The 24,978-nt window shown below is 41.7% G+C and overlaps 1 protein-coding gene across 1 annotated transcript in view; it reads left to right on the top strand.

Annotated features, from left to right (window-relative positions):
- The window catches only part of LOC126101100 (scavenger receptor class B member 1), a 414,784-nt gene extending 391,053 nt beyond the window's left edge, over window positions 1-23,731 (top strand). Inside the window, exons 7-10 of the mRNA XM_049911775.1 lie at window positions 2,291-2,687; window positions 6,661-6,779; window positions 12,718-12,840; window positions 21,999-23,731. Of these exons, the coding sequence (XP_049767732.1) occupies window positions 2,291-2,687; window positions 6,661-6,779; window positions 12,718-12,840; window positions 21,999-22,304 (945 nt within the window). The 3' untranslated portion in view covers window positions 22,305-23,731. The remainder of the gene's footprint in view (window positions 1-2,290; window positions 2,688-6,660; window positions 6,780-12,717; window positions 12,841-21,998) is intronic.
- Window positions 23,732-24,978: the final 1,247 nt, after the last annotated feature.

Here is a 24,978-nt window from a genome sequence, read left to right as displayed (position 1 = left end):
AACATGGGTGTGGATCGCGAAGTCACACTAATAAGAATTGGTATGGGAAACACACTCTGACATTCTTTAAAGAATATAGATGTAGGCTCACCGGAGACCCTTCCGCCGTTGTATCGAAGTTATCCCTGTCTGTGAGGCTCGGATTCACACTATTTTCTTTTTCTCCCATCACACTTCTGACTGCATTGCTGCGGCCTGCGATCTTCTCCTACGCGAATCTCTTCAGCTAAGAATAACACTTGCATTCTCGTTGGAGATATTCAGATCTCTGTTTTCACTACCCTCCATAGCTCCATGCAACACCATGGAAACTATTTTCTGATCTCTTAAAAAATATCCCATGGTTCTATCCGATTTTCATGTCGGTATTCTCCATATATTCCTTTCCTCGCCGTTTCTGCAACGAAACTCCTGATTTCGTATCAGTCCACATAATTTTCAACTTTGTTCTAGAGCACTACATCTCAAACGTTTAGATTCTTCTTTGTCAGCTTTCTAAGAGTTTCTGATTCACTCAAATGTAATGCTATGCTCTAAACTTAAGTTTTCAGATATTTCTTCTTCAAACTAAAACTTGTGTTTGATGCTAGCAGACTCCTTTCGGGTAACCTGATTTTTATATCCTCCTTGCTTCGGCCATCATGAATCATTTTGTCTTCAAGCTGACCGAAATCCTTCATTCCATCTACTTTTTGGTCACCAACTATAAGTTTATCGCTAATCCCACTGCTACTCATCTACATCCACATAATACTCCGCAAGACATCTAATGGCGTGTGGAGGAGTGTACTTTTTGTACCACTAACTGAGGCCTGAAACGCTGTTCCACTCGCGAAAAGCGCGTGGGAAGATTGATTGTCGGCAAGCCTCTGTATTGGCTCTAATTTCGAATTTTCCCCTTGTGGTTATTACGCGAGACGTATTCGGGCGGGAGAGAGAGAGAGAGAGAGAGAGAGAGAGAGAGAGAGAGAGAGAGAGAGAGAGAGAGAGAAGTAACATGTAGTCAGAGTCTTCCCAGAAAGTGCTCTCTCAAAGTTTCAATTGCAAATCTCTGCGATGCACAACGCCTCTCTTGTAACCCCTGCTAATGGAGTTCGTTGAGTATCTCCGTAAAACTCTCGTGCCGACTAAATGATCCCGTGACGAAATGCGCCATTCTTCGTTGCATCTTCTATGTCGGTTCTATGAGTCTTATCTGGCAGAGACCCGAGATAGATGAACAATATTTAAGAATAGGTCGAGCAAGCGCCGTATAAGCCACTTACATCGTGGATCAGTTACTTTACCTTAAGATTCTTCCTATGCATCTGAGTCTGCTATCTGCTTCTCCCACTATTTGCTTTATATGGAAATTCCACTTACGGCCGCTCTAGATATTTACCCCTAGATATTTTACAGTATATACTGTTTCCAGCGTTTTGTCATTAGCAATATAGGTGTATAATAGCGGATTTTTTTCCTACATATCCCAAGATGTCAAATTTTTTTACCTTTATGTTTAACTGCCAGAGCCTACACATTTCATCAATTCTCTGGAGATTATTCTGCAAATTGTTACTACGATACTATCTACTGGCATTGCTACAGTCTTACAGAACAGCCTTATAGAGCATCCGACACTTTCATACTGGGTCATTTATATATGCTATAAACAGTGACGGTCCGATCACAGTTCCTTGGAGTGCTCCGGAAATTACCTTTACATCCGTCGATTTTATTACGTTAAGAGAGACGTGCTGAGTTCTGTCTGCCAGGAAGTCTCGAAACCAGTCACAAATATGCTTCGATACTCGATAAGCTCGTATTTTTGTCACTAAACGGCGGTGCGGGACGGTGTCAAATGCCTTCCTGATGTCAAGGAGTACGTCATCAAACTGAGCGCCGTTGTCTACGGCGCTGTGGATCCACCGAAGGAATAGAGAGCCTAGTATCGGAGGAGACCCGTTTGCGGAATCCATGTTGATTTTTATAGAAGAGATTTTCATTCTCCAAAAAGTCATAATTATTTAGCATGAAACATGTCTCTTAATTTTGCAACAGATTGGCGTCAACGATATAGGTCTATAATTGTGTGCATCTGTCCTGCAACCCTTCTTAAAAACGGGAATGACCTTTTTTCGGTCAGTCTTCCCCCCTCCCCCCCCCCCCCCCAATCCGTTAAGTTCATATTCTGTTCACCATGTGTACAAGATGAGCAGTAAGCGTAATAACACACGCCACTGGGTGATGGCGACATTAGTGACCCTGGGGCTAGTGAGTACACTGACTGGAGCTCCCCGGCCTGTTTCAGCGGAACGGCACGCTGGACGAGGTGTCCACCATCTACACGGGCCACACGACGATGAAGGAGTTCGGGCTGATCAACCGGCTGAACGGGCTGGACCACCTGCCGTACTGGCCCGAGGCGCCGTGCAACAGCATCAGCGCCTCGGAGGGCTCCTTCTTCCCGCCGCGCTACTTCACCGGCGCCGACGTGGTGCACGTCTACGACAAAGACCTGTGCCGCGTGCTGCCGCTGCGCTTCACGCACATGACCGCCAAGGACGGCATCGAGGCGGGCTACTACGTCCCGCCGGACGACGTCTTCGAGGCGCCCGACAAGAAGCCCGACAACCGCTGCTTCTGTCCCGCGTCCGACGGCTCCTGCCCGCCCCGAGGTCTGCAGAACATCAGCCCCTGCCAGTATTGTGAGTACTGCAGACTTTCTCTACCACTACTCCTCTTCTTCAGAGCCTGAATAGCTTGCAAGGCTGTTGCAGGGTAAGTTGTGCGAAGAAAAAAAAATTAAGAGAAATATTAGATACATTCCTCCGTTTTAACATTGAAGGTTAATTAACATTGAAGGCAGCCAATCAGGCCGTTGCACGCTCTAATTCAAGCGGCTCGCCAGAGACAGTGTCGCCAACTGCGTTCTTACTTTGGTTTTCTAAAATCAAAGAAGAGCTGCACGAAAACTGGCCATAGTGCAGAAGTAATGTATTTTACAGCCTATAACATGCTACGGACTATAAGGCGTACCTTAATTTTAAGCATTTTTAAAAAAAATGATATTACCATTTTTATTATTAGACTTCAAAGCTGGCCTATTTTTTTTTTTTTTTTTTAGTTCATAAAACCGATGAGATGTGGTGCTATAAACGAATGTTGAAAATTAGGTGGACTGATAAGGTAAGGAATGAGGAGGTTCTACGCAGAATCGGAGAGGAAAGGAATATGTGGAAAACACTGATAAGGAGAAGGGACAGGATGATAGGACCATCTGCTAAGACATGAGGGAATGACTTCCATGGTACTAGAGGGAGCTGTAGAGGGCAAAAACTGTAGAGCAAGACAGAGATTGGAATACGTCAAGCAAATAATTGAGGACATAGGTTGCAAGTGCTACTCTGAGATGAAGAGGTTAGCACAGGAAAGGAATTTGTGGCAGGCCACATCACACCAGCAGTAGATTGATGACAAAAAAAAAAAAAAAAAGAAACCGAACCTACATTTCAAATCCCTGAAAATCGTCTTCTGAGCTTCCTCCTCCTCCTCCTCTTCCTTCCTCCTCCTTCTTCTTCTTCTTCTTCTTCTTCTTCTTCTTCCTCCTCCTCTTCTTCTTCTTCTTCTTCTTCTTCTTCTTCATCCTCCTCCTCTTCTTCTTCATCCTCCTCCTCCTCCTCCTCCTCCTCCTCCTCCTCCTCTTCTTCTTCTTCATCCTCCTCCTCCTCCTCCTTCTCCTCTTCTTCTTCTTCATCCTCACCGCCCTCTTCCTCCTCCTCACCACCCTCTTCCTCTTTGTTTTTCACTGACACTGTGCACTGCAGTGACGCATCATAGGCTAGATTGTGTTCCAGGTTTGTGATGACGGGTGGGAGGGAGACAGTGTTAGCAAGCCTATGATACGTTTCCCGCGCCATCAAATACATGGTTATTTTTTAGACTGGCAGAAATTTTAAACCAAACGCTAGATTTTGTATACTAATTTCGAGCATAAAACGCACTTGAATTAGGCAATTTTCCGAAGAAAAACGTGCGTCTTGTTGTCTGTAAAATATGGTAGATATCATACCCGAGCTAAATGCTGAGCTGTCTCGTGAGTAAGACGACCAACATTTTATCATAGTTTTATGGGATATGACCAATATCTATGATGTTAAGGGAGGTTTAAGGGAGATTCAGTAGCGATAAATTGCAACAGCACAACTAGATGGTATTTTCTTGGAATGGGTGACAATGGCATTATAAAAATATGAAAAAAACTGGCGTACTTTGCTAACTTTTACTCTTTTGTCATACGGTATCGTATTTCGGCGTTACTTCACAAAGCGAGAGGAAGAAAATAGTACGCAGCAAGCTCATTTAACTTTGGAGGCCATGTGCTTCGTGGAGTTTTTATGTCTCCATTTTCACTGGAAGAGCACATGATGGAAATTGTTTCAGTTTAGCAGCAAATGCAGACACACTTGAACGCTGACAGTGTAATAAGTACACTCACAGAAGGACGACCAAACAAATCGGAACATTTGGTGTTGAACGTCCTCTGTTTTGGATTGCTCACAACTTATGCGATCCATAAGTACTGGTCCTTTCAAAGCGTTCCAAAATGTTTTGTTGTGTGTGTCAATTGAGAAATACGATCTGTAATCAGTGTGCGTAAATATGAACGTCTCTATAATCCGCTTTAGTGAGTCCTTTTTACTTCAGTGTGTAATATATATACCTCAGCTGTTGAGCTGTACTCGTCATGCAATTCCGTGGGCTTCGAGAAACAAACAAAAATCATCCCTCTCACGATCTCTCGAGACGCGTAGGCTATGTCATTCTTTCTCCGCTCCTCTCATTCACTTAAGTCACACTGTCTTCTTCCCGTAGAAACACGAACAGAAAAACGACTCTATCTCGACAACAGTACCGATTATTACAAGAAAACTTTTCGAGATCTGTCGGAGAGGACGTTCGAACTATCGATAGTAATTCACGGGATTAACATTTATAACAGTGATCACTGACGAAATACACGGTAGAGAGAGGCTGTCTGTAAGGGAGCAGGGAGGATTTAAAAGAAATTGCTATTATACTGGAGATACGAGGAAATATGGGAGAGTTGGTACCCTTACTCGTGCACTATCATCTACAGTATGTGATCAACTGACCATAATTGTATCTGGCCGGCCACTTGAATTTTCTTTTGCATTGATCTGATTGGCTAATCTAAATGCTAATTAAATCGGGAAAACGCCGCAAGGTATATAATTTTATTTCCTAACAATTAATTCTCAACACAGCCTACCAAACAACATCCTTACAAGCTTTTCAGGCTGTTTCTGACCACCCTGTATACTTCGCAAGCCGCTTTTGAGTCATCACTGGTTTGATGCTGCCCCTCCACAAATTCCTTTCTTGTGCCGACATCTTCATCTCAGAGTAGCACTTGCAACTTATGTCCTCAATTACTTGCTAGATGTAGAAATATTCAACTACGTCTGTTCGTTTAGCTTATGTAGTCTTAGAGTTTCAGTCTGCCTTCCGAAATTTCTAAGTCGACGAACCACCTTACGATGAGATAGAGCTGTTACCGCAAATTTTGCACCAAATGTCTTGTGTTTTCTGTAACTGTAATCATTTGTCTGTACATATGCATCACATGTACCTATTTTCGTCCAATTTGGATAATTCCTTCGTGGTGCATCAGGCTATTTTATTTTTTTATTGTAGATTCTCACCAATTTATTTTTCAAATTAAGGCCTACGTTTGATAATACTTGCGTTCTTATGGCGAGGAATTCTCTTTTACCTTGTGTTCTTACTGTTCTTACGCTCGTTATACATTATTTTGCTTGCAACTTAGTAGAGAATCGGTCGCTTACTTTGATGTTGTGTGTGCCCCTAATCCCACATCTGTCACTCCTCAATGCCTTCGTCTTTCTTTGGTTAACTCTGTCCATACTCTGCTCATTAGACTTCATTAGATAGGTACTGTAATTTCTCCTCACTTTCACAGAGGATAACAATGTAATCAGTGAACCTTGTCAGAGACACAATTTTACCTTGAATTTTAATTCTACTTTTTGAGCCATTATCTTAATATCCTCCTTTGCTTCTTCGAACAGTACAGGAGAAAGTCTGCATCCCTGGCTTATATCCTTTTTAACCGGAGCACTTCGTTCTTGGACTTTTATTCTTACTGTCCCAAATTCGTTCCAGTTACCCATAGCGTATTAGTATTATCCTGAGAATTTCGATCATCCTACAGAACCTCATGCTATTGAACAATTGCTATAGGTCAACCAATAGCACTTTAAGTCTTCGTTTTCCGTATGTCTTGCTCCTTTGCCACGAATAACGTTATAACTTCCACACGGGTGGCTTTAGCCTTCCTAAAACGAAACTCATAGCCCTCTGAACGTATGCGGTGCCGAAACTTTCGTGCATACAGTTTACATTTATATATGAACGCTGTTTTATAACTTCTGTTCTGCTTCTATTAGTAGCATATTCTAAGACAATATACAGGACAGTTCTGACAAAAAACTACAGACTACGACAACAGTAATGCTTGTCTGTTGTAGACTGACTGGTTATAAGCATAAAGAGACTAAACTATCAGTTTGTTTAAATCTACGTCGTTGAATGCACAAACTGAAATGAGTATAACCGATGAATTTGTTTGCTTCGCAGCCGCTCCAGTTTACCTGTCGTTTCCGCACTTCTACAAAGCTGACCCGTCTCTCCTTGAAGCCGTCGTGGGACTGAAACCTGAAAAGGATAAACATGAGACATTTTTCAAGATTCAGCCGGTAAGTGAAAGCTGTTTTGCACTGACCATTGACAAACTCTTCTCTCAGTTCCTGAGTACAGCTAACTAAGATAATTATAAATTCAAAACTAAAGACACTTGGTTTTTAAATTATCATACAGGTTTTCATTAACGATGGAGAAATATGTCACATATTTGTAAGTCAATGTTGCGTGCTGCGTAACTATCTAAACACGTCGGTCATCTTCTATAAACATGTTTCATCATTACCATGAACCAAAATCATTTCTTAGCAATCAACTTTCAGGTATGTTATTTATGTACTTCCTTAAGAGTACGTACTTATTGGTGTACTTATTGGTGTACTTATTGGTGTACTTATTGGTGTACTTATTGGTGTACTTATTGGTGTACTTATTGGTGTACTTATTGGTGTACTTATTGGTGTACTTATTGGTGTACTTATTGGTGTACTTATTGGTGTACTTATTGGTGTACTTATTGGTGTACTTATTGGTGTACTTATTGGTGTACTTATTGGTGTACTTATTGGTGTACTTATTGGTGTACTTATTGGTGTACTTATTGGTGTACTTATTGGTGTACTTATTGGTGTACTTATTGGTGTACTTATTGGTGTACTTATTGGTGTACTTATTGGTGTACTTATTGGTGTACTTATTGGTGTACTTATTGGTGTACTTATTGGTGTACTTATTGGTGTACTTATTGGTGTACTTATTGGTGTACTTATTGGTGTACTTATTGGTGTACTTATTGGTGTACTTATTGGTGTACTTATTGGTGTACTTATTGGTGTACTTATTGGTGTACTTATTGGTGTACTTATTGGTGTACTTATTGGTGTACTTATTTAATTGTTTGATTAATTGTTTAGTTAATTGTTTAATTAATTCTTTAATTATTTATTTGGCTTGACCAGATTGACGCCGTAAGTGCCTCTCTTACATCAGTCCAGAAATAACACACGATGTACCACAAAATATTTCAATAACTCTCTCTGCCTCTGTGCATGCTCATGGTTCAATTACGTACAACTAAGAAATTATAACGAGAGCAGTTATAATGACTAACACAAATCGTAACAGCGAATAATAATAGTAGTAGTAGTAGTAGTAGTAGTAGTAGTAGTAGTAATCTATACTAATAAGACTCTGGTGTGCAGAACCCTTAAGACCGAAAATAACGTTCGCACATGTCACTGCCAAGTACAAGGGTTGTCCGTAAAAGGTTCCCATGGCGCTACAGTCCTGAGAAGCGCTGTTACGGTGGATCCCGCGATTCTGTGGTGTACCTTGGTTCCCCCACTCCAAATCCCCTTCCTAGCAGCTGTACGTGATGCATCTCCCCACCGCTTCGCCCGCCAGGTGTGAGCTGCGCTCGGTGATCCGTTTCCCGTCTGCAAAAAACATTACGCCGACAGAAATCCATTCCCAGCTATGCGAAATCTATGGAGACAAGTGTATGAGCGTACAACATGTGCGCAAATGGCGCAGAGTGTTCAAGAACGGGCGTACTGGCGTCCATGATGAGCGTTCCGGACGGCCATCTGTTTCTGACGAAACAGTCGCAAAAGTGGAGGCAGCGGTGCTCTGAGATTGAAGAGTGACGGTTCGTGAGCTCTCCGAAATGATCCCCGATGTCAGCAAAACGTCTATTGACAAGATTTTGACGGAACATCTAGTAATATAGCTACAAGAAATTTGGACCACATATAGAAAAAAACTGGTACTATATAGTACAGTAGGTAACTGATAAAATACGAATGCTACGAACAGAAATGTCACTTTTTATTAGAGGTCAATAATTATACTGAAGTCACCGCGATTCATGACGGTCACCCAGACACTACAAGAGGCAGAACACGGTTATTAATAGGGTGTAAGATCGCCACGAACGGCAATGCGTGGTCTGCAGACTGCTCCCATGCTGACCACAAGATCGGTAAGGAATTACTGTGGTAGGGCGTTCCATTCCTCAACTACCGCAAGAAACAACAGCTGGATGGTGTCGGTGCGTGTGGACGCGCTGCAGTAAATCTTCCCAACGGATCCCATACGTGCTCGACGGGATTTAACTCGGATGAACGAGCAGGCCAGTCCGTTTTCCGAATATCTCACGCTCCAAGATCTTTTCCACCTGCCCTGTTCGATGCGGTCGCGCATTGTTACCCATAAAAATGAAGTCGGGGTGGAATGCACGCCTGAAAATAAGCACAGGCGAAAGAGTACAGCACCCTCAATTACGTTGACCGATGAGTGCGCAGTGTTCCTAGATTTGGAGGTCAGTGCAATATGATTCCTCCTCACACCATAACTCCTGGACCACCAACGTATCATGGTCGACTATGTTCCCGAGTGGATTACGTGTTCCCGTCTCTCACCATATGAGAATACATCACGCATCGCATAATTCAGTACAATTATTGTCTTCGAATAGAACTGTCGCTTCTGTTCGTCGCATTGCATATTTCTGTCAATTACCTTCTGTACTATATCGTAGCAGTTACTTTCATGCATGGGCGAAGTTTCATCGAAGTCTGAACCATCATACGAAGGTTATTTCGGCCTTAATTTTTGCACACCAGCGTACAGTGAGGAAACGGTTTTAGCAAAAATCTCAAAGTTCTTCATAGATATACTTCAAATTTTACACGATGCTTTCCAATAAACATTCGGACCGACGTAGGTTATATATTATTTTAAACAGTGATATACAGGGTTTTTGTTAACGATGGATTATGAGAAAGAAAAGGTTGCGCTGCGCCATGACAAATATGCAGTTTTCTTTTTCGCAGTCGATTTTAACAGAAAACCTGTAAATTAGGAAGGTTATAGTTACGGTACGTTGGCCAATGTTGTCAAGTGTATTGCACAGTCTGAGTCGTGCAAAACTGTATACTGTTACCGGCTTGAAGAGTTAAAACCATGCGAAATAAGTTCATTGAAACTGCCACCATCACAGATCCAGCAACTGGACAAGCTTCTCTCTTATACCCCGCATACCAATGATCGCAACCGATTTACCAATACAATCAAAGAACATTTAAATGTCTGCCGACTAACCATTGCACCAAGACAACGGACATCAGCGTGAGATGCCTCAGCTAGCAGATATCACGTCTGTTTAGTATTACTATTATTGTTATTATTATTAGCGAATGTCCCCAACCGAGAACGATAAGCACGTGATTTTCAGTCTTTCTTAGCATTGTTCTTACTTTCCCAATATTTCTTCATTTTCTCCCCAAAGGCTTTCTTTCTTTCTTTCTTTCTTTCTTTCATCCACTTGCTCGGTATGGTTTTGGTTCCGTCTCTAGAGTAAACTTCCAGTTATCAATTTTGATTCTGAATGCATCCCTGTCTGATGTGTTTCTTACGTCAATTTTTGCTTTTGTCAAATCCTCCTCAACATCAGTTACCAAGAGTATTGATGCTGGAAGTGATGTCACATAGTCCAATACACTTTTAGTTACTCTGTTTCCAGGTAATCAGTCTAGATGTCCATAGAACTTCATTCGTCTCTTTCTTATATCAGTTTTGATGTTTGATACTAATTCTGTTGTCTCGATTGTTTGCAGCCTGTTTCCATCTTGTGTGAATCGTAGTCTAGAATTTTGCTGATAATCTTTCTCTCTACTTCCTTAATTTCTTGTAAATCTAGTTTTCAATTCAATGAGAGTGTTTCACTTGCTTATATGCCTGTCGGTTTGATTACTGTATTGTTGTCTTATCTTAGTGCCTCTTGACAGGCATTTTTTGTCATAAAAATGTGAAAAAAGCCTGGACACTTTCTTGGTTTTCTGCAATCTGTTTTTTGTGCTATTTTTTTCAAGTCCTGTTGGTTCAATAATTTCACTGAGATATTTAAAGTGTTTGACTCTGTTAATTTCACCATAATTTAAGTTTCAGAGTATCTAACTTGGTACACATGAACTCAGTCTCCTCAAAAGAGATTTTACGGGCCAACCTCCTTTGCACATTCTTTGAGGATCTACTTTGGAATGTTCAATTTCCCTTGACCTGTTCCTAGTTAGACTTGATTCCAAAAGTTTTATTTTCTTAGTTTCCTATTTCATTCTTTCACTACTTCGTCTAAAACTTGTTGAATAATAGCGTCGGGATCCCATTTCCTACTCTTACTCCTATTTTAACTAAAAATGTTACGAAATTTTATCTATGAATTTAATTTTCGATTTGGTTCGTGTGTGTTTGTTTGATCAGTTTTAGAGTTTTGATGTCTAGTCCGTCTTCTTCTAGAAAACTGCATAGAGATTGTCTGTCTATAGAATCGTAGGTTTCTTTGAAAATCAACGAATGTGAGTATTGGTTTAAATTTTAAAATAATTTTGAGATTAAAGATACGTTCCGGTCACGACCTATTAGGTCGAAAGCTTGCTTGGTAATCTGAAATTGTATATTCTAGTTGTTCTTGCGCGCTCTTCAGGAGACAGGTGGATGAAATTTTGTAAGTGGCCGTCAGAAGTGAAATACCTCTTTATTTTTTTTACATCTGATCTCACCCTTTTTGTCCAATGAATGAATTAGTGCGCATTTCCAATTCTCTGGAACATTTTCCGTCTGCCAAATTTCTTGGATGATTTGAGTGATCTCTTTTAAGGAATTTGGAACAATGTTCTTCACTAGTTCAGCTACAATTCCATCTGCTCCCGATGACTTATTATATTTGAGCTTTTTACTTTGACAATAAAATTCTTCTTGTGTTGGCGGTAGTAAAGTTTCATTCGCGTATTCTGGTTGTAATCCAGGGAATCTCGTCCTTGGATGTGAGCAGTACAGAAGTCGTGAGAAATATTTAACTAATTCTTGACAATTTTCCTTATTAGTTATTGTGAATTTCTCCTTTTATTTCCTGAAACAAAGGTTTGATGGAATGTATTCTTTGATATAATTTACGAACGTTTTGTAAAAGTCGTGTGTTTTGTGATTCCTAAAGTCTTTTTTAGTAGTAGTAGTAGTAGTAGTAGTAGTAAAATGGATGACTGTTGAGAGATTCTCTGTATGTAGTAGAACACAAATATGTGCTCCGAACGTTAGGAAAGCGCATGCTCGCTCCATATACTAGGACGCTAATGCACACTTGTGCAGTGGCGCTCAATTCAGAAGTACCCACTTCGAATACTGAGACATTTTCATCGCTAGTACGTGGCAGAGGAGATAATGTGGTGGTGGTGGTGGTGGTGGTGGTGGTGGTGGTGGTGGTGGTGGTGGTGGTGGTCACTTCCTGATAATTAGCCCTTCGCCAATGTCCTGGGTTGTATTCCTAATGCCTCCGCAGTGTCTCGTCGTGTGAGAGCATTTGACACTGTTGATGTGGATACATTTGTCCTTCTGTCGACACCCTTTCCAGTGTTGTTAGAGATGGACAGACGATTTACTGGCATCGGGTTTCACCCTCTTCCCTCACCCACTGAAATGCAACATGAACACTGCACTCGACTGTGCACATACATTCATCACAGTCATCTACATTCGACATGTACACTTCTGACACAAGACTCAGAATCTGGGGACGAAACGTTCCAGCTTGCGGGAATAAAAAAAGAAAATAGCTTTTTCAGTTGGGTAGCTCTCTCTGCCCCTCACCGTATCCCTGCTAACCAAGCTACACGACTTAACTTTAACAAGAAATTTTGTAGTGCCGTAACAACCAAATAAGAGTGCGAACAGCAATCGTTGGGTCAACGAACATTTTATTAAACATGTATTTCTAATAGCACACAAATGTATGCAAAAGGTATGAGTGGCTATCTTTTGGATATATCAGCAGATACTGAATATGATTCATCAACAAAATCATTATTAACATATCTGTGTACTGAAAAACAATAAAAAGTGGAGCGTATTATATCCCTTCTACCGCCAGTAGAATAAACATATCCAACTCGTTATAACGCTAACATAACAACTTCATCTAATTATGCTTTTCTTTTTCAGAAACTGGGAGTACCAGTCGAAGGCGAAGTTCGAGTGCAGCTTAATCTGAGGACAGAGCGTTCCAGCTCGTCAGTAGTCTCAAACTTCCCCTCTATAACGTTTCCCATCATCTGGTTGGAAGAGGTGAGCAGTGAAAGAGCCAATTTCACTGTTGTAAACGTATTTTTCTTTCTGAGAGATCAAACTTTTAGCTGTTGATCTAACAATATTGCAGCGAATATTGACTCTGGCGCAATATTATATGATAGCGGAACAAACACTGGTAGCAGTTACTTTTGTAAAATATCTGGGAGTATGCGTGCGGAACGATTTGAAGTGGAATGATCATATAAAATTAATTGTTGGTAAGGCGGGTACCAGGTTGAGATTCATTGGGAGAGTCCTTAGAAAATGTAGTCCATCAACAAAGGAGGTGGCTTACAAAACACTCGTTCGATCTATACTTGAGTATTGCTCATCGGTGTGGGATCCGTGCCAGATTGGGTTGACAGAGGAGATAGAGGAGATCCAAAGAAGAGCGGCGCGTTTCGTCACAGGGTTATTTGGTAACCGTGATAGCGTTAGGGAGATTTTTAACAAACTCAAGTGGCAGACTCTGCAAGAGAGGCGCTCTGCATCGCGGTGTAGCTTGCTCGCCAGGTTTCGGGAGGGTGCGTTTCTGGATGAGGTATCGAATATATTGCTTCCCCCTACTTATACCTCCCGAGGAGATCACGAATGTAAAATTAGAGAGATTAGAGCGCGCACGGAGGCTTTCAGACAGTCGTTCTTCCCGCGAACCATACGCGACTGGAACAGCAAATGGAGGTAATGACAGTGGCACGTAAAGTGCCCTCCGCCACACACCGTTGGGTGGCTTGCGGAGCATAAATGTAGATGTAGATACCGACAGTCCTTCTTTCCACGAACCAATACGAGACTGGAATAGAAGGGAGAACCGATAGAGGTACTTAAGGTACCCTCCGCCACACACCGTCAGGTGGCTTGCGGAGTATGGATGTAGATGTAGATGTAGAAATAGTGAGGAAGTAATTTGTCGTGGTGTTGTTAAAGGAACTATCCGAGCTTCGCCAAAGGAAACTAAATTAAGATGCCCGGCTGAGGTACAACTGGCTCCTCCGCAACACTCCCTATTTAGGAGGCATAAAGTTCTGATATTCCACACAATAACCCAGAATGAGAGTCAAGTGGCGTAATCAGTGTGAAGCATCATCGCAGTTTAAACTGCCGTACGTTTTTCGCTATTTCAGTTTTGCACTACTATAAAACTGAGCTTTCTCAAAGTAGGTTTCCACATGAGCTTTGATATTTGCGTCACAGCTTCCTCACTCTTGTTCTCTACAGTTCACTGTAGTCATGGGCTTATTTCCATTAACTTCGCCAGCTTTTCAGTGGAGCAGTTTTACACATCATATCAGAACACTGTATTTTCCTTTTCAATAAAATTCTCCTTGAACTGCAGCCACGTCATGATGCGATTAAACTACCGAGGTTTGCGATAGTAGCCGAACCGTCGTCAGTTTAATCACATTACATCACGGCCTCGTTACCAGATTCAGAAGAATCTCATTGAAATATTCCCCGTCCGCGAATACCCAGGCTCACTTATATTACTTTCCTTTTGCCATTGCTGCCGGGGTGTGCACGTAAGACGTAAGAAGGTGGGTAGCGATGCGATGCGCAGTGACAAGGAGCTGTTCATTGCCATCGTGACGCTCTAGCCAACGGCGTCATTCTGTCCCATCAGCCTGTAGCATTGGCTGCGCGTAGGACATCTGGTGTCGATTTTCATGTTAACTTAGGTGTGGTGAAGGTACTCAGACACTGCAATGTTCATTATGGCTGGCGTATCAGTTTCCACAACAGAACACGCTCTTTCATATGATGATTAAACTCAATTCTCTGAATGTTTTGGCATATCAGACTGAAAAAGAGAGAAAAAATTCTTTCACTAAAAATTTAATGGGAAAACCGCTAGCACGATCACGTAGGTTAGTTTTTATTTCAGCTTAACTGCCGGCCGCGGTGGCCTAGCGGTTCTAGGCGCTTCAGTCCGGAACCGCGCGACTGTTACGGTCGCAGGTTCAAATCTTGCCTCGGGCATGGATGTGTGTGATGTCCTTAAGTTAGTTAGGCTTAAGTAGTTCTAAGTTCTAGGGGACTGCTGACCATAGATGTTAAGTCCCATAGTGCTCAGAGCCATTTGAACCATTTTTTCCAGCTTAACTGGCCAATGACTAACTGTTACATACCAGGTATTGTAGATAACAGTAGCGAATACAAGTTTGTTCTTATTTTAACATTGAGAGAAATGCCAGAAAAGTATTACACAGATTGCAACTCATATTTAAAATGTAATACCAACAAAAATATTATAACTTTTGTCATACAAAGACATGGTCTAGGCTTCGCTTTTTGTGAAAGAGTTCCAATCAATCATATCGTCTTGCAAGACAGAGCTACTGGTTGCATTTTACGTAGTTTTAGTTCTGCTACGGCAGTACTCGTATTGACACGTGCATGGTGACAAAATGCTATCCATTGCCAGACAGTGAGGGAATCCATCATATCCTTTACTCAAACCTGATTTTGGAGTATGTTTGCATATTTTAGCCTTTCTTCAGGTGCCTAAGTCATCTTCTAAAAGTGCTTCACCCCCCTTCATCCTGTTTAGACAAGCCAACAGAGCATCTAGCAGATATACCCTAAGTTTAAGAAGCTCCAAAATGCTCTTTTCTGCCACTTTGTTCTAACGGCAGTGTTCTCTGTACTGAAACCAGCAGCTGTCATCTGAAAGATTTACAATATGCAGCAAACTCCGACAAAGCGCCACTGAAAACAGAATCCTCTGAGAGGGAATCTGATCTTCTGTTGAACTGGCATGTAACAAAACTACTCAGCACAGAATCTTTCTCAAGAAAATGTACAAATAACAAAGATAGTGGAACTAAACGACCGTATCTGTTAAAAAAATTGTTCAAATGGCTCTGAGCCCTATGGGACTTGACTTCTGAAGTCATCAGTCCCCTAGAACTTAGAACTACTTAAACCTAACTAACCTAAGGACAGCACACACATCCATGTCCGAGGCAGGATTCGAACCTGCGACCGTAGCAGCCGCGCGATTCCGGACTGTAGCGCCTAGAACCGCTCGGCCACCCCGGCCGGCGTATCTGTTAAAGTCTGAAGTTATAAAGTGCAGTACCCAAAACGGACAAATGTCTTAGTACAAACTTAATGCAAAATTGCTACGCACAGACTTGGATTACTGCTACTCTTGATAGCACACCTTACACCAGTTATTTCCTTTCCGAATAAACATACCCATTAGGTCGGTAAAATAACTCAGTTTAACGTAGTTACCAACTACTGATCTAGTGGCAGGATGGCGCTTTGTCTTGATAAAACTCAGTTACATGTAGGACGATGTACTGCCGCCGAGTGGAAGGATAATGAACAGAAAAACGTTGCGCAAATATGCACACTTAATGCTGTTGAGTTTGAAGCAGGGCAAAGAAACAGTCCGGCAGAAAAAAAAATGGAAACCATATTCGCATGGTCGTGTGGGTTCCTATCGAAGTTGACAAAAAACAAAAGTACTGAAACTTCTGGGCAGATTAAAACTGTCCTGGACAGAGACTCAGACTCGGGACCTTTGCCTCTACCAACGGAGCTGTCCAATCTCGATCACAACCCGTCCTCACAGCCTTATTTCCGAGGGCACCCCATCTCCTACATTCCAAACTTCACAGACGTTCCCTTACAAAACTTGCGGGCTTAGCACACGTGGAAGTCACGGTCAGGCACGCGGCTTTAATCTGCCACGAGTTGCATAATAAGAACACACTCGGCTGCAGAATAAAAATTCATCCCGATGACAAGTATTCATTAAACAAGAACCAGTGAGAGTTTTCAGAGCATACTATTTTTTCTAGGAAGAGTCATCACAAAGTAAAGGCTATGCCTTGTCGATTTAGCCAAGTCCCTCTCTCCATTCTCATCCACTTCAATTCTTCTTACAATTTTATCCCTATATCTTCTTTGAAGTTATTAAAATACGTTGCTCTTAGCCTGCCTCTTGGTTTTTTCCCTAAAACTTTTCCTTCAAATACATTCTTTAGGAACTGGTTGTGTCATTATGTGCCTTATCATTTTTTATTTTCTTCTTCCTATATAATTTAGCAGCATTCTGTTCTCATTCACTTCTCTTAAGACCTGTTCATTACTTTTTCTATCTATCCAGCTTGTTTTCGTCATTCTTCTCCATATCCACATTTCCACTGCTTGCAGTCTCTCTTTCTCTGCCTTTCCCAAAGTCCACACTTCAAATCCGTGTGTTAAGACACTCCAGACCAAAGTTTTGCCAAACTTTTTCCTACTTTCTAGGCTTATATGATTTATGTTAGTAAATTCCTTTTATTTTGGAAAGTTTGCTTTGCCAAGGATATTCTTCTCTTTATATCTGTGATACATTTATTGTCGTCAGTGATTGTGCTCCCCAAATAACAGAAGTTCTCAACCTGTTCTAGAACATGCACTACACACCGGAAGCAGCTACTAGGGTAGCAGAGTCGTGTGGCGTGCACACGGGGGTTTTTTAGGTTAGAGGGACCCCCACTTGGGCGAAACGATAAAATACCTGACGGCTTACCAGAGAGGACATTATCATCGTTGATAAAGAACGTCCGTCCTCAGAGACCAAAAACAGGAAAAGTTAACGTAATGTTGGTAAACTGCAGGAGTATCCAGGGCAAGGTTCCTGAATTAGTATCTCTTATTGAAGGAAATAGTGCGCATATAGTATTAGGAACGGAAAGTTGGTTAAAACCGGAAGTGAACAGTAACGAAATCCTAGACACAGAATGGAATATATACCGCAAGGATAGGATAAACGCCAATGGTGGAGGAGTATTTATAGCAGTAAAGAATTCAATAATATCCAGTGAAGTTATTAGCGAATGCGAATGTGAAATAATCTGGGTTAAGCTAAGTATCAAAGGTGGGTCAGATATGATAGTCGGAAGCGTGATAGGACCTTTATTGTTTACAATATACATAAATGACTTAGTTGACAACATCGGTAGCTCCGTGAGGCTATTTGCAGATGACACGGTTGTCTACAAGAAAGTAGCAACATCAGAAGACTCGTACGTACTCCAGGAAGACCTGCAGAGGATTAATGCATGGTGCGACAGCTGGCAGCTTTCCCTAAACGTAGATAAATGTAATATAATGCGCATACATAGGGGCAGAAATCCATTCCAGTACGATTATGCCATAGGTGGTAAATCATTGGAAGCGGTAACGACCGTAAAATACTTAGGAGTTACTGTCCGGAGCGATCTGAAGTGGAATGATCACATAAAACAAATAGTGGGAAAAGCAGGCGCCAGGTTGAGATTCATAGGAAGAATTCTAAGAAAATGTGACTCATCGACGAAAGAAGTAGCTTACAAAACGCTTGTTCGTCCGATTCTTGAGTATTGCTCATCAGTATGGGACCCTTACCAGGTTGGATTAATAGAAGAGATAGACATGATCCAGCGAAAAGCAGCGCGATTCGTCATGGGGACATTTAGTCAGCGCGAGAGCGTTACGGAGATGCTGAACAAGCTCCAGTGGCGGACACTTCAAGAAAGGCGTTACGCAATACGGAGAGGTTTATTATCGAAATTACGAGAGAGCACATTCCGGGAAGAGATGGGCAACATATTACTACCGCCCACATATATCTCGCGTAATGATCACAACGAAAAGATCCGAGAAATTAGAGCAAATACGGAGACTTACAAGCAGTCGTTCTTCCCACGCACAATTCGTGAATGGAACAGGGAAGGGGGGATCAGATAGTGGTACAATAAGTACCCTCCGCCACACACCGTAAGGTGGCTCGCGGAGTATAGATGTAGATGTAGATGTAGAACATCATCTTCTAGTTTAATATTAACTTTACCATTTTCTTTTGTCTTCTATACTACCATAGTTCTTGTTTTCTTCTTATTTATTTTTAGATTAAATTCTCTTAGGATTTTGGCAAATTTTAGCAACATAAACTCCATTTCCTTTACTGAGTCAGCAAGTACTCATACTACTATATCATCTGCAAAACGGATACAGTGCATTCGTTCCCCGTTAATTTTAATTCCTTTGGTTATTCGTTCCAATTTTTCAATGGTTTTTTCAATAAATAAGTTGAACAAATATGGTGATAATGGGCATCCTTGCCTTACTCCCCCCCCCCCCTTATTTTTGCTTTCCTCTTCACACCATTCTCTTCTACCTCTGCTTCCTGCCTTTTATACAGGTTCCAGATTAATCTTCTGTACCTCTAATCAAGATTTATTTCCTTCATTGTTCGGAATAACAATTTCCAATTAACCATGTCAAATGCTTTTTGTAAATCTATAAAGGTCACGTAGGTTTTCCTAGCAGTGTAGGAAACAGCAAAAGAGCGGCATGGGACAAAGACAAAAATATGGTTCAAATGGCTCTGAGCACTATGGGACTTAACTTCTGAGGTCATCAGTCCCCTAGAACTTAGAACTACTTAAACCTAACTAACCTAAGGACATCACACACATCCATGCCCGAGGCAGGATTCGAACCTGCGACCGTAGCGGTCACGCGGTTCCAAACTGAAGCGCTTAGAACCGCACGGCCACACCGGCCGGCGGACAAAGACAAAAAGAACTTTTGTGATATCGGAAAGTATTTTCCAACCCCCTCTGTGCACCCGCCTTCCCACTTGCACGCCATAGTAACCCTCTGATAAGCCAAAACATTATGATCACTGCCCACCGCGACATTGGATGCCGCCTGGGGGCGTTGCGGGCAGGTGACGCGGTAACACAAGTATGGAGAGGACATGGACGGGGACCACCTTAGAGAAGATAGGGGTTGCAGATGGGGGCAATCCATTGAGATAAGCGACTTTGACAGAGGGCAGATTATTGTTACGCACAGCCTGTGAACGAAAATCTCAAAAACGTCGAAGATAGTCGAATGTCCACGTGCTACTGTCGTGAGATCTGCGAAAAGGAGGACAGTGAAACCACCACTGGGCGCTAAATGGTTGGACGTCCACGAGTCTACACAGAACGTGCGGTTCGGAGGTTTGTCTGCTCTGTAAAGTAGAATAGATGGTGACTTGTGGCATTTCTGAGCGGCATGCTGATACAAGCCCAAGTTTTCCACAGCACAATGTTCATCGTCCATTGTTGAACATGGAGCTCCGCAGCAGACCACCACTACGTGTTCATATGTTGACCTGACGACTTCGCCAGTTACGATTGCAGTGGACACTGGACGATCGGGATTCTACCGTTAATCAACGGAAACGTGTCGGATCCTCGGGTGAATCACATTTTTGATACACTACATCGAGGGAAAGGAAACAAAAGAAAAATTTGCAGTAGGTATTAAGATCCATGGAGAAGAAATAAAAACTTTGAGGTTTGCCGATGACATTGTAATTCTGTCAGACAGCAAAGGACTTGGAAGAGCAGTTGAACGGAATGGACGGCGTCTTGAAAGGAGGGTATAAGATGAACATAAACTACAGCAAAACGAGGATAATGGAATGTAGTCGAATTAAGTCGGGTGATTCTGAGAGAATTAGATTAGGAAATGACACTTAAAGTAGTAAAGGAGTTTTGCTCTCTGGGGAGCAAAATAACTGATGATGGTCGAAGTAGAGAGGATATAAAATGTAGACTAGCAATGGCAAGGAAAACGTTTCTGAAAAAGAGAAATTTGTTAACATCGAATATGGTTTTAAGTGTCAGAAAGTCGTTTCTGAAAGTATTTGTCTGGAGTGTAGCCATGTATGGAACTGAAATGTGGACGATAAATAGTTTAGACAAGAAGAGAATAGAAGCTTTCGAAATGTGGTGCTACAGAAGAATGCTGAAGATTAGATGGGTAGATCACATAACTAAGGAGGAGGTATTGAATACGATTGGGGAGAAGAGAAGTTTGTGGCACAACTTGACTAGAAGAAGGGATCGGCTGGTAGGACATGTTCTGAGGCATCGAGGGATCACAAATTTAGTACTGGAGGACAGCGTGGAAGGTAAAAATCGTAGAGGGAGACCAAGAGATGAATACACTAAGCAGATTCAGAAGGATGCAGGTTGCAGTAGGTACTGGGAGATGAAGAAGCTTGCACAGGATAGAGTAGCATGGAGAGCTGCATCAAACCAGTCTCAGGACTGAAGACGACAACAACAACAACAACAACAACAACAACAACAGGTAGAGGGTCGTCGTCTCGAGCGCTGTCATCGCGGTGAACGGCTGCTCGAAAAGTGCAGCGCGCCTCGGACGCAGGCCGTTGGGAGCAGTATTATGCTACGGGAGACGCTCTCCTGCATTTGCATGGGACCTGTGGTAGTAGTCGAAGACACGCTGACAGCTGCGAACCACCTGCATCCCTTCACGCTTGATTTCTTCCCCGACAGTGATGTCATCTTTCAGCAGTATAACTGTCGATGTCTCGAAGCCAGAACCGCGCTACAGTGGTTTTAGGAGCATTATAGTGAATTCATATTGATATCTCGGAGACCAAATTCGCCTGAAGTAAATCTTACGGAACCAATCTCAATCGCTATCGGGCGTCATCACCGCAAACGCAAACCAGCGACCCGTAATTTACGCGAATTTCATGACCTGTGCGTAGACATCCAATGCCACATACCTCCACGAACTTTCGGATCGCTGGCGCGCAAAATAAGTGTTGTCTGTCCGTCTTACGAACGAAATAAAAGATGTTTAGCATGCGATCACAATGTTTTGGCTCATCAGTGTGTGCCGGCCGGTGTGGCCGTGCGGTTAAAGGCGCTTCAGTCTGGAACCGCGTGACCGCTACGGTCGCAGGTTCGAATCCTGCCTCTGGCATGGATGTGTGTGATGTCCTTAGGTTAGTTAGGTTTAAGTAGTTCTAAGTTCTAGGGGACTGATGACCTTAGAAGTTAAGTCGCATAGTGCTCAGAGCCATTTGAACCATTTCATCAGTGTGTAGGACTCATCACGATAAAATAAGAGAAATCAGGGCTCGCACGGAAAAATTTAAGTGCTCGTTTTTCCTGAGTGCCGTTCGAGAGTGGAACGGTAGAGACAGCATGAAGGTGGTTCATTCAACCCTCTGCCAGGAACTTTATTGTGAATCGCAGAGTAATCATGTAGATGTAGATGACGTTCATTCTCTGTTTGGATACTTATATTCAATATCTTTTATAACTTATTTTTTATAACTTCTCAAATGTGTGTGTTTTTGTCGACAGGGGGTTGAAGAACTGACGCCTCCGATTAAGCGGTGGATCTTCTTGGCGACAACTGTGGCTGACATAGCGGTACCCATCCTGAACTACGGCTGCATCGTAGCCGGCCTGGCAGTGTTAGCCTTCATGTTCGTGCGCACATACAAGAACGTCGTCTTCACGAAGGAGACCCTGGAAAGGGGCAAAAAGACTCTGCGCCGGGGCAGCAGTTTCATCGTCAACGGCCAGCACCGGCTACTCATACTCCGGGACTCGTACACTCTGCTCAACAACATCAGCACAGACCCCGACCCCGAAGCCGAATCGTGATTGGCCAGCCCAGAGACTGTGCCCCGCGCTGCGACCAATCCGGGTCTGCCTGTGAGGTGGAAACCTCATCCCCTTTCACATCATCTCACTCCTGCACTGCTCACAATACGGTGGGCAAGCGCAGGAAAAAGTGCGCATAGAAAAGCATTTCGGGACAGCCGAGAGACGGAAGTGATGGACATGTTACCGCCACTCGCAGATAATATTTGTTATACTGATATGTTGTTCATCTTAACCGATCAGCCGATAACCGCTGCTCGCTTTTCTCGGCGAGCTGAAAAACTACGTGTCTTTCTCCAGGATATGAGCGCCAGTGAAGAGTCAGCGAGAGTGAAATTTCATATAAAATTAACTACTTCGGTGAACATGAAGCCTGTGGAGAGAAGTCAACGCGAATAGTCTTGAAACTAAGCCAGTAAGCCAAACGTGGAGGAAAGCAGAACAAACATTATTATACATATATCTATTCTTTTGCCAGTCTGTATTAACATGTTGAGCTGAAATGGCTACTTCACCTAAAATATGAGATTATTGCCGAGAGAACGTTGGTACTCTTTGCTCAAGTAGTAAAGTAGGGACATTCTGACAGAAGAATAATGTATAAGACTAATTTAAAGGAAAAGTATGAATAGGAAGTAATTTTACTCAGAAACCAGAAATGTTTTTCATGAGAAATTTGTTTTTATCAATGGAAAAAGTCTCCCAATTCAAAACTGTACTAAAATTTTATTCGGCAGAAGCACTGCAAATCATATCAAGTAAATATTGCACAATGCCACAGAATTTGAATCAAAAAAATCATGTGTACTTTTTCTTCATATTCACATAAGAGTTTTCAGGAAGCATATAAATGAGACAATGTTCACTATTGCCAAAGTCAATTAAGCCCGTTTCACATATAAAAACTGATAATTGTGAACTAAATTAGTAAACCTGATGCATCTAGAAAAAAAAGTGTTTGTTGCTTGAAGAAGTGTGTTCCGTGTTTTGATACTGTTTTAATATTGCTCAGCATTCATAATGTAATTGTTTCTGTGATTACTTTTAGTTATGAAATATACATATATATACCAAGTAATACCCTAATTAAGAGATATTTCATTTAGTTTTAAAACACAGAGCAATCTGTACCTTATGTACCTGCACAACCATCAGTGTTTTCGTGTATGGCGTCCCAAATGGAATATTTCGTTCAAAAATTGACACACAAAGTTTAGCTTGAATGTCTGTCTGCGCAGGAAAGCACTTAATTTGATGCCGGCTGCAACAATGTGTGCCCACGTATGAAGTGAAGTGGAATTCGAAAAAGTCAAAATACTTGTATTTTATATTATTTTCCTAAGATAGTTTAAGCACTGATCTCAGTGAATACTAAAGTAGCCAAATGCACTGTACTCGAATAAGACATAAACGCAACCAGAATTAAATATCGTCTTATTGATTACATGATCAGTGTGGCTCCCGTAAATTAATTTATACGACTTAACTCATTTTTTAAAAAAAATCAAATCTTAGAAGCGGGCCAACCCGTGTTTATCGCGTTATGACAGTATATCATATCCACTGAATATATAACATTTCTACTACATCAAAAAGTTCTCATTACTCGAAACATCACTATCAAAGGTGTAATACAGCTACCTTTAGTCCAATGTATCAAGAAATCAGATTTTATTTCTGGCGTTTTCCAAAATGAAAAGTAAAATTCCTAATCAATATTAATAAAGGTAGCGTGCCAACTATGACTTACCCATGACACTTTCTAAACAAAACTAACACTTTAGTCCGTATGAAGGATAGATGCAGAAAAGCATCAAGTAGTGAACTATGGTGATGTTGAGCAGCCACCGTTTATTGTAACCTAGCACAGATGATTCTTTGAAATTAGTCCACTCTGTCATACTTTCATGTTATTTTTCTTCTTACCTTCTTCCCGTGCCACAAAATATCACCTTCACTCCCCTAAATTACAGTCTGAACATGTTCGTTCTTTGGTAAACCAGATTGTCTTTCTGCTGAATAACAAGGACTATCACTACACCATTGGTAAATTTCTCCTGTTCCGAAGATCTTTCCCTGCCAAAATGAATTCTCCTCTTTCTCAAACCCATGATACTGTATTCAGTCTTAATTTCACTTCAGTCTACAATGACAAGAAAAGTATACATGCTATAATTATAACGAAATAACAGCAAATATTGATGGTACAGATTAATCGCTTTTGTATTTTCGAAAAAAATTAAGTTATTTATCCTGTTTGCCAATAACAATGCAAGTACTTAAATTAAACTATGCTATGTTAAGTGTCCTTTGCTTTGGATCGAAATAACTAACCCAACTTTAATAAACTGTCTGATTCCTGTACTTCAGACAACTACTCTAGCAGGGAATGTTGTAATATCCAGCGTAGCTTTATATGTTCTGCTCATTGAGCTCACCAAACACCTATACTCATCATCACAGAAAATACAAAGTGTTTTTTAACGCATTCTAGATTGCGGAAAGTTTTCTTGCTTTATCGGTATCATCTTAGACTTTAAATAGAATTTAAATCTGGCTCTTCCGGTGGTCTCTTCAAAACTGGGATATTTTCCTCCTAGACTGTCTTCTTTAAGCTTCGGTAATACGCTTTGCGTAGCTATCATGAAGAATTTCCCCAAAAGGTGGCATCTCA

Source organism: Schistocerca cancellata, chromosome 9 (assembly GCF_023864275.1).
Source record: "Schistocerca cancellata isolate TAMUIC-IGC-003103 chromosome 9, iqSchCanc2.1, whole genome shotgun sequence".
NCBI classification, from domain to species: Eukaryota; Metazoa; Arthropoda; class Insecta; order Orthoptera; family Acrididae; genus Schistocerca; species Schistocerca cancellata.
The sequence above is the reverse complement of the archived record's forward strand: the minus strand, read 5'-3'. Positions and strand labels throughout refer to the sequence as shown.